The 12,190-nt window shown below is 29.9% G+C and overlaps 1 protein-coding gene across 6 annotated transcripts in view; it reads right to left on the bottom strand.

The window, feature by feature from the left end:
- The window catches only part of LOC123681349 (dorsal-ventral patterning protein Sog), a 95,330-nt gene that overhangs the window by 72,793 nt on the left and 10,347 nt on the right, over positions 1 to 12,190 (bottom strand). Inside the window, exon 1 of one of the 6 annotated variants that reach the window (XM_045619709.1) lies at positions 5,479 to 5,895. The exons of 2 other annotated variants lie outside the window; for them this stretch is intronic. In XM_045619709.1, coding sequence (XP_045475665.1) covers positions 5,479 to 5,599 — 121 coding nt within the window. In that variant the 5' untranslated portion in view covers positions 5,600 to 5,895. Of the gene's footprint in view, positions 1 to 5,478; positions 5,896 to 12,190 lie in introns of those variants that run through there. 3 more of the 6 variants (XM_045619708.1, XM_045619711.1, XM_045619710.1) reach the window with 3 other exon arrangements.

Genomic DNA, 12,190 nt, shown 5'->3' with positions numbered 1-12,190 from the left:
TCAAAAATTGTTGCTTAGGGTCAGCATCTGTGAGAGTGACCACTTTATTCCAAATTTTCAGGTAAGAATTTTAAGTACAAACGCTCAAAAGCTCCTACTTCGCGTCATTCCTCACACACAACCTTATGTTTACAGACGGGGCTCGGAATAGTAGCGTGAGAAGAATAAATTTGAAATTTCAATATATTCAAATGGGGCCATTGCAAAAGGAGGAACTACACACACACACGTCGATCCCACGATATCTGAATTGGCAGTTTCGCTGTTGCAGAAACGGGTTCTACACCCATTGAGATGATGGCTGATAATCAAAAGCGATTCTAACAGTTTATTAGTGGACTAGTCAGTGTCACCTTTGACATCCAAGACATAATCGCAGTCTGCCCAAATTCGCATAATGAATCAAAACCAGTTGCCGCTTGTTCATTCAAAGCTCGATATTATGTTCGTTACTTCTTTTCCGGATGATTCAGCTGGTTGACGGGAGACAGAGACGAAGTCTGGAGTTGTAAATACACTGCTCGACAAATATATGTTGAAATTAATCTAATTTTAAATTTTATTTTTATGTTGAATTTAATCTTTTCAATTCAATTTAAACATTGATTTTATTATGCTGAAAGGATTATAAAAATTTAAATTTAATGATTACAATAGTTTGAATTTTTTTAATTCTATCAAATGAAAAATTCAATTTAATGATAAATTAATTTTTGAATCAATTCAATTATAAATTCAATTTGAACTTTGAGATAACCAGGTTGAAAAGATTATAAAAATTTGAATTTAATGATTACAATAATTCGATTTTTTAATTCAATTAAATAATAAATTCAATTCAATAATGAGTTGAATAGAAAGTTTGAAAATACTATATGCTAAAATGATTTTAAATTTTAATTTGATTGTTATATTGAATTCAAATTTTTAAATTAATTAAATAATAATTTCATTTCAAAAATTGGAATAACCATGATGAAAGGACTAGAAGGATTTGAATTTAATGATTACAATGATTCAAATTTTTTTAATTCAATTAAATAATACCTAAATTCAATTCAATAATAAGTTGGAAATACTATATGCTGAAATGATTTTAAATTTAAATTTGATGGTTATATTGAAATCTAATTTTTAAATTAATTCAATAATAAATTAAATTCAAACATTGAAATAACCATGTTGAAAGGATTATAAAAATTTCAATTCAATGATTACAATAATTTAAATTTTTTGTATTCAATTAATAAATAATAAATTCAATTCAATAATGAGTTGAATTGAAAGATTGAAATTACTATATGCAGAAATGATTTTAAATTTAAATTTGATTGTTATATTGAATTCAAACTTTTTAATGCAATTCAATAATAAATTCAATTCAAATATTGATATAACTGAGTTGAAAGGATTCTAAAAATTTAAATCTAATGATTACAATATTTAAAATTTTCCAATTTAATTAAATCATAAATTCAATTTGATGATAAATAAATTTGAAAGATTGAAATTACTATGTTGAAGGAATTTTAAAAATTTAAATTCAACTATTACATTAAATTTGAATTTTTCGATTTGATTCAATAACGAATTCAATTTGAACATCGAGCATGATCCCCGAAAATTATATTTCATATGTTTAAAGGATTTTGAAATATCACCCTGCTTCAATTCAAACATTGATATTAATAAGATTATCAAAGAAATGGAAGTGTGAAAAACAGCAATTAGCCAAGTTATCTGAAAGACTAATCAGAGCAAATGTGAAACTTAAGTGTACCCCTAAATATAAGTAGAGCCCTTTTTAAGACAAAAAAGTCTTTGTTGCCTTGGCCCGCTAGATTTCCCGATCTTTCACCCATTGAACACATCTGGGATATTATGGGAAGACGATAATCTCGTTCAACTCATCCTCCATAGACTCTTGCGGCATGAGGTCTACAATTAGTCTCAAGAGGAAATCAATCAACTGATTAGGATTATGCCCAGACGTGTTTCTGAGTGCATAAGATGTCATGGAGACCCAACTATTATACTCTTCATTCCTTTCAACGGTTAAAATTTCAATAAATTAATACATTATTACACATACATACATTATTAATACATTAAGATACATTTATACAAAATATTGTTGTAATAACTTCCTTAATATTGGTTGTCCTTTTCTATGTCACTCATTATATTATATTCTATCAAAATGGGAAAAACCAAAAAGATTTGTAGGTTTTTGCCAGCTCAAATAACATAATTGATAGAACCAGACTTTATTTCATTCTTGAAGTTATCGCCGATTCGGGCAAGAAACCACAAGCAGAAAATTTGCTGGGAAAAATTCAACTTTCGAAATTTATTAGCAGCTCAAATCATGTTCGAATAATTTATTGTCTTGTAAAAAACTGGAAAAGTAGGACATAAATTTTGATGATATGGATGAAACTGATTTTCGTTTTTTGATCTACGAGTCCTGGAGTTATCCCTATAACTTCATTAGATGTTCAATGAATAAAGAGTAAATTATTTGTCGAAATATTTAATTTTTTAATTCGTTGATTTCCACATAAATTTTTCAACATTCTTTAAGTAGGAAATTCAAATAATTACTAGAAAATATTCCGTGGAAAAATTTTCGAAACGATTGGATGTTCCTTAGTTTATGTTTAGCAGTGTAGTGTGCAATCTTTGTTTCTTGTTGTCGCGTTTACAATTTGCGTTTAATTTTTATCCGCTTTATTTAACTATTGAGGGAGATGATTTCATTCACTTGGAGATCGCTAATTAAGAGATGTTTAATTCATATGATTGATGATTCGATTTTGTCTCAGAAACAGAAACAACTGTGCTCTTTCTATTTGGAATCATGATCTACTCTAGACGCTATCATTGGAGAATCTAGACCTTTTTGCTACTATACCAGAGGATGCTTACACCACGTACATATTTCCTTTATCAATTCAGAAAATATTACGTCATTCAATATGGAAAAGAATTTCACGACTTGATCAGACAAAAAGTCACAGTAGTGCATTGGATTATGGTAATTTTTACGATGAAAAAAAATCCTGAAACTCTTAATGAAACCCTCATTCTGGTTAATCTGAATATATTGATATTATTAGTTCATTAATTATCATATATTATTTCTGTGCTTCCATAAATTATAAGGAATATCTGATAATTTCAGTATTACTCATCTTCTAGTCAATAATATTATTGTGAAATTCGAAAATACATAACTTTTCGTCTATCCAATGGGAAAGTAGTTTTTTTTTATGTTCCAGAAGATATATCTAATCTAGATGTTGTATAGCTTGATTGAAATTAATTATTCATTGAGTTTACTATCTCTTGAATTTTTATTCGCAAGAATTTGAATTTACGATTAAAAGTCGACCAGAAATAGCGATAAATAAACTTTCTGTTTATCCATTCAATGCAGTTTTTGAATTATTTTATGCAATACAAAAACTGTTTGGATATACAACTTTCATAAAATTATCACAATTTACGTTTCAATTATAGTTAGCAACTAACGGAGAAGTTCTCATTAAACATGCTTTAAAAACCAGCATTGATCCCACTAATCTAATAAAAAATTGCAACACGACTGCAGTAATCAATATAGAATTTTGTAAAAGAATATTTTTCCCTTTGAATTCATTATAAGTAATTATTTAAAAAATTTGTTAAATAAATAAAATATTCATACTTCCGTTATACAGCCTGTATATCTGTGAGAATATTTTGTGTACTTTTGTCTTTCAAAAGATGTAAAAACTGTGAAATTTCAAATCTATTTTCAAGGATTCCTACTTCCGATGTGGAACAGGTGTAAAAGATAAAAATCGGTTTATGTTTGATTTATAAAAAAAAAATTATTCCGCTTGCAACAACATTGTGTCACAATGAGGTAATTCCTATTCGGTTATCCTATCTCAACTCATTTGCGTTATCACATAAATCGTATGCTACATTGACGCTCAGCAAATTGGAGTTTATTAAGATGTTTCTTAATTTGACTGTCCCCTACGAATAATATAAACAAACATTGAATCGGGACTCAAATGAGGATGTCTTTAAAAATAGAAATTGTGAATGCAAGCGTAGTGATAAAGGACAACGAGGGGCACAATAAAAACACTGATTTACTTTCAAACGATTCAGTGCTATATAAGTTTGATACGGCTTCAACTCCTGTCGATTTGAATAATAAGATACATTTGTAGTAATCCTACATTTTATTCGAAACGTTTTATTTTATCGAGATGCATATATTGTTCTTACATTAAAGTTGTTCTTGTTCTTTCATTGAAAGGCATGTTAAGTTTTACATTGAAAAAGTATGAAGTATTGAAAAGTATGTTAAGTAAGTTTTTGATTTGAATAGCTTTTGGGTTTGTTTTTACTGCTAAATTCGCTTCTTTTCGAAGCATATGGGAAGCATATAAGTTAATTCAAGTAGACTTTATAAGATCCAAACGTGAAACCATTTGTATGTTTTTTAGGAATCAGTAAAAGAACATACATTGTAAACATGAAAAAGATTTGAATGTATGATGAGATAAAATTCTAATAAGAATGTTTTGATCCATTCATAACCAAAGGCAATGAACATAAAACAGTAAATCTATCCACGGAATTGAATCTAATTATAAATAAGAACATAGCATTGGAATTTGCTTGTACCGAAAAATCAGTTCATAATTAGTGCAATTCGCCAGTTTGAATTATATGTTAGTTGTGGAAGGTGTCATTGCAAATGCAAAACCAGCTAAGGACTCTAATTACGATAATATTAATTAGCATAACTTAAGTAATAATAAGCATAAAATATATATTGAAATGATATGATTTTTTACTTCAAATTTTTCATATTTACATACTACCAGCATACTTTAAGTTAAGTATCTATCTGTTAATATCTTTACTGATATGTTTAAAATGTAGGGTTGAAATTTAAGTTCTCACATAGTGTAATACCGAATTCAAATGCGAAAAAACTACAAGAACGCATTCGAAATAGTAATGAAGTGAAACAGTTGTTCCAGCTTGATTACCCAAATTTTTCGATTATGAATTCTATCGAGGCATGAAGATTGAGTTAGGAATACCACTCCTTCAAGAACTCTTTAGAAGCCCTCCTTCAGTTCTATATTTGCAGACAATGTTATTTTCGATAGTCGGTTACTACAGCAACGGTCAGACGCGTTCTGTTAAATATAAATTTGAAATGATCCAGTCTGGACTGAAGTTAGACAACCTTATGAGAACTTTACTACGAAATACGAAGATTTTAGGTTTGGGTTGTATCTAGGCTAGTGTTGAGTAGAAATTAGATAAGATTAGGAGGGAACTCTAGTTTTTTCTACAATTATCGATTTTGTTGGGTAATAGAGGGTGTTATTGTTAGAGGAGGCTGTGGGAGTGTTATGAGAGTTTGCAAAAATCTATTGACAGACGGAAAATGTTGAGACTCACCGGCAGCTTTGTTCCTCATCCTGTTGTTGTCATCTGTTATCAGCGGCGGCCTATTCCTAGCCTCGCTTTTGATAACGAGCACGCATAGAACCAAAAATATCGAAAAAACCAAGTTGGCCATGGCCGGACAAACAAGCGAAATACCGTCCACCAGATTATCACAGTAACTTCACTCGGCGACGTATCGTAAATCGGCGAAAAAAAAAATTAGTCCGCAAAGTTCGTGCTATACCTATCTGAAATGCAACATGTTTGAATGTATCGAGATTATATTTATGTAAGAAGGTGACACTCGGTGACGTTTGAAGCGCTCACACGGCTTGTTTAGTCGAAACTGTGCTCGAGAAAGCATACAGTACGACTTTGTCGACTATGTACTGTTCCCCTACTCTCTATTCTTCCTTCACGGCTATCGTCCTGCAGGATTACTATTAGATCGGTCTATTAGATGAGGATGTTCGCCAAAAGCTCCCTGGCCAATGGTGGCGCTCTTTCACGCTACTGGTTCGATCTGATTGTTTACCGAATGTTCTTTTCTGTTTCTCCATAGGGGGGACTTTTTCAAAGTTCGATTTTGGGTAGGTACGAAGTTTCGTTGCGATTCTACGTGACTGTTGATGGCGTACGAGGATTATAGAGCGTTACGATGTGAAATAAATTTCGAGTGTTGAGGAATTTTGTCAAGAGATGATTGCCTAAGCTGCCACAAGGAAGCCGCTGTTTTGTGTAGGCGTATTATGATGAAGGATGCTTTTTGAACGTTTTAACAATGAATTGGGGGTATTGTAATCATTAGATGTTATTATGACGAAAAAATATTCGGATGCCATTTCAAAAATTTTTTTTTAATGTTTTGGATGCTGTATTTTTGAAAATACTCAGATTCATGTTACTGCATATACACTGTGTCCGTAAAGTAGGGAACAAATTCATTTTTAGCTAAACAGACCATTTGAAGGAATAATCCTGAAACACGTCGATTTTTTTTTACCGTATTTTAAAATAATAATCTGATATACAGGGTGAATTACTTTCGAGTAATGACGTCATTTTTTTTAATGTAACACTCCCATACACCCCCATTTTGTTTCAATTTTCCGATAACTCTAGCTGAGCTGATTCCAAATATGTATCACATGTTGATTTCAATTGGTAAAGGGTGGACAAAAATAATAAATTGAATCTAAGCAATAATTAAAACATTCACGAATACCAAAATATTGTAGTACTAAACTGTCATTGAACACCTATAAATTACTAAACAAATTGATAAGAAATAATTTCTTTCATATTCTGTAACAAACAGGGTGTTGCATTCAAACCAATTGCAGCTAGACAATAAGTATTTTCGATAATATTGTTAATTTAACTAATGAAGAATGTGACGTCCTTACTCGAAAGTAATTCACCCTGTATATTAGATTATTATTTTGAAATACGGTAAATTAAAATAAAAAATCGACGTGTTTCAGGATTATTTCTTTAAAATGGTCTGTTTAGCTAAAAATTAATTTGTTCATAAATACTACCTCAAGATTTTTGGATAATTATCGAATTCATATTGAAATTCAACAATAAACTGAAAACGAAAAACCATTATGATATGATAAATTAGACAATTGGTATTTGAGTTCACAAATTCATGTTTCTTCAGATTATACTTTTTGAGTACAGTAAAATGGGGTAAATTTTGCTTCTATATAGTGTTTTTTTTTTCATCAATCGTATGATCTACGCCCCAATAAGAAAAATTATTTTGGAAAAAATTTTAAAACAGGGTGGGGATGGTAGGTTTTCCAAATGGGATGACTTTGGCTATCTCGATTATTTTCATTTTTTAGCCAAGTCACCCCATTTAAAATCATATTTAATTTTTTTAAATTAAATTATTCGAGTTGGACGAAAATGCAACATTTTTGGATAACTTCAAAAATAGAAAGAACTGAAGAATGCATTCTGATTATAAAAAATAAAAATAGATTGCTTGAGGTTAGTTGTCACATTTCACCGGCATTTGTTATTTTTTCATTTTTGATGACTCAATTAATTAATAAATATTTAATTTATGCAAATAATATTGAAATTTCAAGTAAAGTGATGGAATAATTCAATAGTGTGATCATTGTTCTGAATATACTAAGATCTACTTGATGTATCAATTATAAAACTTATTGTTTTTCAATATAAACTCAAAAACACTTGACACATATTATGTATGAAGTGGATTACTTCCCCATATGTTGTTTGAATGAAATAAATATTAAAAAAATTACCAAAATTCAAATTAAATTCAAACTGTTATATTGATATTATTATTGATATTGAAAATATGCTTATAATTTCAAAACAAATTGCGCATGACTGCTAATTAGATTTTCAAAACAATTTCTCATGTCCTCATTTTTTATCACGAATGTTTTTTTTTTAATGTTTCATGGATGATTCATTTTGTTGCTCTGGTATATCCAACTAAAGAACATATTTTATTTAGGTTAATGAAATCTACATATCAATATACAGGTTGTTTGTAAATTGGAGGTATTAACGAAGAGAGATGATTATTTACATCACTTCAAGAAGAAATTAATTAAGGAATTAAGAATGTCATAAATAATATGGGTAGTTAAACGCTTCTTTGTAAAAATACAGGGTGTTAATGTTTGATTTTCTTGAATGTTTTTTTTCTAATAGTAGGTACCTGCATTTTTCAAGATATTCAGTTGGAATTTGGCAGTCATTACAGTTTGAGGTTTACATCATATCAATTGCTTGCAAAAACCTAAACAGAATAAAAGAAGAAGAAACATTGTCATTTCTTACATTTTTAAAAGTAACTTACTGGAGAATAAAAAAATATAAAAAATAATCTTTGTTTTTCAGGTAATTTGCAATTTCTCGAAATTTTTCGTATATGATGAAGTTTTCGAAAAAATAAATTGTGAACAATTCTCTTGAAATAAAAAAAATTGTCTGTAAAGGTGGCAAAAAAATTCGGGGTATCAAAAAGTTTTCGAATGAATTTTTTTCTTATTTTCAAATTATCAGTAGTGCGCCACGTGACAGTTCAATTTTTTCTTTATATCATCTAAAAAACCACTCCTATTCGTTTAAACCTTCAAATTGGAAACACCCTTTAGATTTAATCCAACATCTGTTAACAAAATCCACAAACGAATATTATATAATATAAAATCACTCAATAAACAAGTTGAAGAGAATAAGATATTGATCAGTTTTATTCAAGATGGATTATTTTTACAATTAAATTTGTATTCGTTGTGGGAGTCTCTGGAAAATCCTATTGATGAAAAATAAATATGAAGTGAACTTTGTTTTCACAGGTGAAACTTAGAGATTCGAATCAAAACAACAATTTTCATATAAATTGAAACACTTGATTTCTGTAATCTATTCATTTGATCTTGATTGTTTTCCATTTCAGTATTATGTTAAAGGAAGTGTTGAATAAATAGAAAGGGACATAATTGAATGTTTAAATACAAACGTATGATTAGAGATCTGAAATTAATTTTAATGTTTACATAGCTCGATTGAAACTATAGATACATAAAGGTGTGACATATGTACTTCATCGAAATTCATATTTCTGACAACTGACGGAATTGTTGATTTTGCCAGGGTCAATGATTGTTACTAAATGTAGTTCTGATTCATTAGTTAAATGTATGTTTCCGTATCAAGTAGAACTTTTCCGAATTGTGAAATAAAAATTTCCGCGATATGATTTACTATCTCTTTATTGTCAAATATCGGATATGTTTATTTTGAAATACAATGACCTTGGCCCGAATGTTATGCTTTGGTAATTTGGCGCTATCCTTTTTCACACTGTTAAATTGCTCATTTTTGATATTATAGGTTAATATTATTTTTCAATTCGAATAAAGTATAACTTACTGAAAAAAGTGAGGCACACTATGCTTTCTCATTTTCTTTTAGGTCTTGTGACACTATTATCTACCAAATGATGGAACCTTTTATGTCACAATTAGAATGCCCAAACAAAATTCTAATGAAATCCAAGGCTTAAATTTTGATCAAAAAATTTACTACTTAATCCAAGTATCAGTGATAATTTCCATCGAAATTGAAGAAATCAAAAGCGAAACAAAAAATTCAGAAAAAAATCAATAAAATCGAATAAAAATTGTTAAAGTTAAGACTGTTACAAGAATTTGAGGAAACATAGGACAAAGCTCCACAAAACCAAAGTTATTCAGGATGGAATAAAATGCATTTTAAATATGGAAATTTTCAAATCGAAGACTGAAAGACTCTAAAACAAATTCCGATCCGAATAAATATAGGTTTTTCCAATAAGAATGATAGAATTGACAATGGTTCTAATGGCAACACTGTGCATTATTTTTGGACATTTCTTATATCATTGGTAGATACAATAGGTTTAGGGATTCATCGAGCCAAGTAGCTTGACATTTCAACTAACTACTTGACTTGAAAATCAAGCTCGTGAAAAATTATATACTTGCACTTGACTTGATTTTAGATATTTATTGTTTGACTTGATATCAAGCTACTCGATATTACTTGAGCTTGATATGCACGCGTCACACGGCATATATTTATGCAATTTCGTGCGCGCTTAGACTAAATAGGGGGATTCCTCGAGCGCCGAGAGACTGAAGCATTCGTCAGTGTGACTTTATTAGTAGTTTTCTCACATTTCTATGAAATCTATTGGTAGATTTTGGTAGTTTCAGAACTATCTTTCCAAACTTGCAAACCATGCAAACTTTTTTATTGATGTGACACTACACAATAAAACTGCTAAAAATCAAGTAGCTTGATATGATTCAAGCACTTGATAAATAAATACTTGACTTGAGATTAAAAACTACTACTTGACTTGAGCTTGACTTGAAATCTAGTCAAGCTCAAACCCAGAAGCTTGAAAATCAAGCCAAGCCGTGAATCCCTGAGTAGGTTATGCCATTTAATTATGGAAAGATATACACTTCAACAACATTGAGAAATTTTTCTCAGTATTTATGAGCACTTATTTCGATAAAAAATTCAACAATAATTTCTCAATATTGTGGAAGCGTATATCATTCCAAGATTGAATGGCATAACCTACTGAACAAAAATGACGTAAGAAATGTCTTTATATCTTTTTTAAATTGCATCAATTGGTAAAAATGTTTGGAAAATCAGATAATTTTTTGGGAAATTCTTAAAGTTCTAAGGTTCAATAAAAAACCAACATATTGAAATGAATTGCCTGTTTATTATCTTTTGTACAGCTCTTTTCTGATGATTCTAAATATTAAACTTCTATTGTTTTGTATTGTCAAGTTTTTTGTTGTGGGGATTCCAATCAGTCCAATTCAGATTCTCCACATAATAGTCCTTTCGCTTTCAGTAATACGCAGAAAAGGCATCAAAAACCAACATGAATTTTCAGTTCACAATCAAACTCCACATTATATTCCTATACAGAAAGGCGCCGCAGTGTTGTTTTTTTTCTATCAAAACGATTGGACTTGAGAACAAGTGATTTATTTATATTGACTCACCCATTCTTAGAAATAAACGATCACCCAGCGTTTTTTGAAGATGAAGAAGAATAAGGAGATGATGAAGATACACAAATCATTAGGGATTATTCAATTCTGAACACCTTCAGTGAATCATAAGCATCAATGATATCCGACCTGTTGTATAAAAGTTTGGTGCAGGTAACACTGTTCTTGATTTATATCACCATCATGTCTAATAACATAATTGCACATTGTTACCTTTATATGTCACTTATGACAAAAAGGTATGGTAATAAAAATAATTCGAGGAAATAATGATTTGCGTTTTTAACTTCAAAATGTTTTTATTTGGTTAGAATGAATGAAAATTAAATTCCTTTCTAACCAGAAAGGAGAAGAAGAATTTTTTATCGATATATTCTGTGGCGGGGAACATAGGACAAAGGTTAAAATTAACAGGAGGTATTTTGGTGCCCATTTTGCTCAAATATTGTTATTTTCTTACAATGTCAGAGGTCAAAATCAATTCTGCTAGTCCGGCCGGTCGCCGTGATCACGATAACTCTCGAATCGAGGGTACTGAAGACTTCGCTAGGGAAGGTTAAGAACCCGAATATATATATTATTGTGTTCGTTCATGGGCAAAATCTAATTAAGGGTGCCGTAAATATGGTCGATTATGTTCTTGATAACTCAAAAACTACTGATTGAATAGGTGTGAAAATTCTCATTCAGATGTAAAATAACAATTTCAACTCCCAGTCGAAAGTTCATTCTAATTCCTTCACCAGGAATGAAGAAAATTCAAGAAGAATATCGAAAAAAATATACAAATCAAATGGCCTATTATTCTCTTGATATATTGAAAACTACTGATTGAATCGATGTGAAATTTGAAATTCAGACGTTAAGAGGGGTCTTTACCGTTTCAGTATGTGATTTTTCTGAAATCAATAATGAAAAAAAAATTGAAACTTATTTTGAATGATTGCATGTGGTAAAAAAGACGGTATATCCGAGGGTATATCAGAGGAACGTTTGAGATTGCTTTACTCAATTTTTCAACCCTCAAGCAAAATTTCATGTTAATCGCGTTACCAGAAATGAAAAAAAATTAAGGAGAATATCGGAAAAAAAATATACCCTATTTCCTTGACTACAAAACTGAGTTGAGATTTTCGTGTGGATAT

Source organism: Harmonia axyridis, chromosome 5 (assembly GCF_914767665.1).
Source record: "Harmonia axyridis chromosome 5, icHarAxyr1.1, whole genome shotgun sequence".
Classification (NCBI taxonomy): Eukaryota; Metazoa; Arthropoda; class Insecta; order Coleoptera; family Coccinellidae; genus Harmonia; species Harmonia axyridis.
The sequence above is the reverse complement of the archived record's forward strand: the minus strand, read 5'-3'. Positions and strand labels throughout refer to the sequence as shown.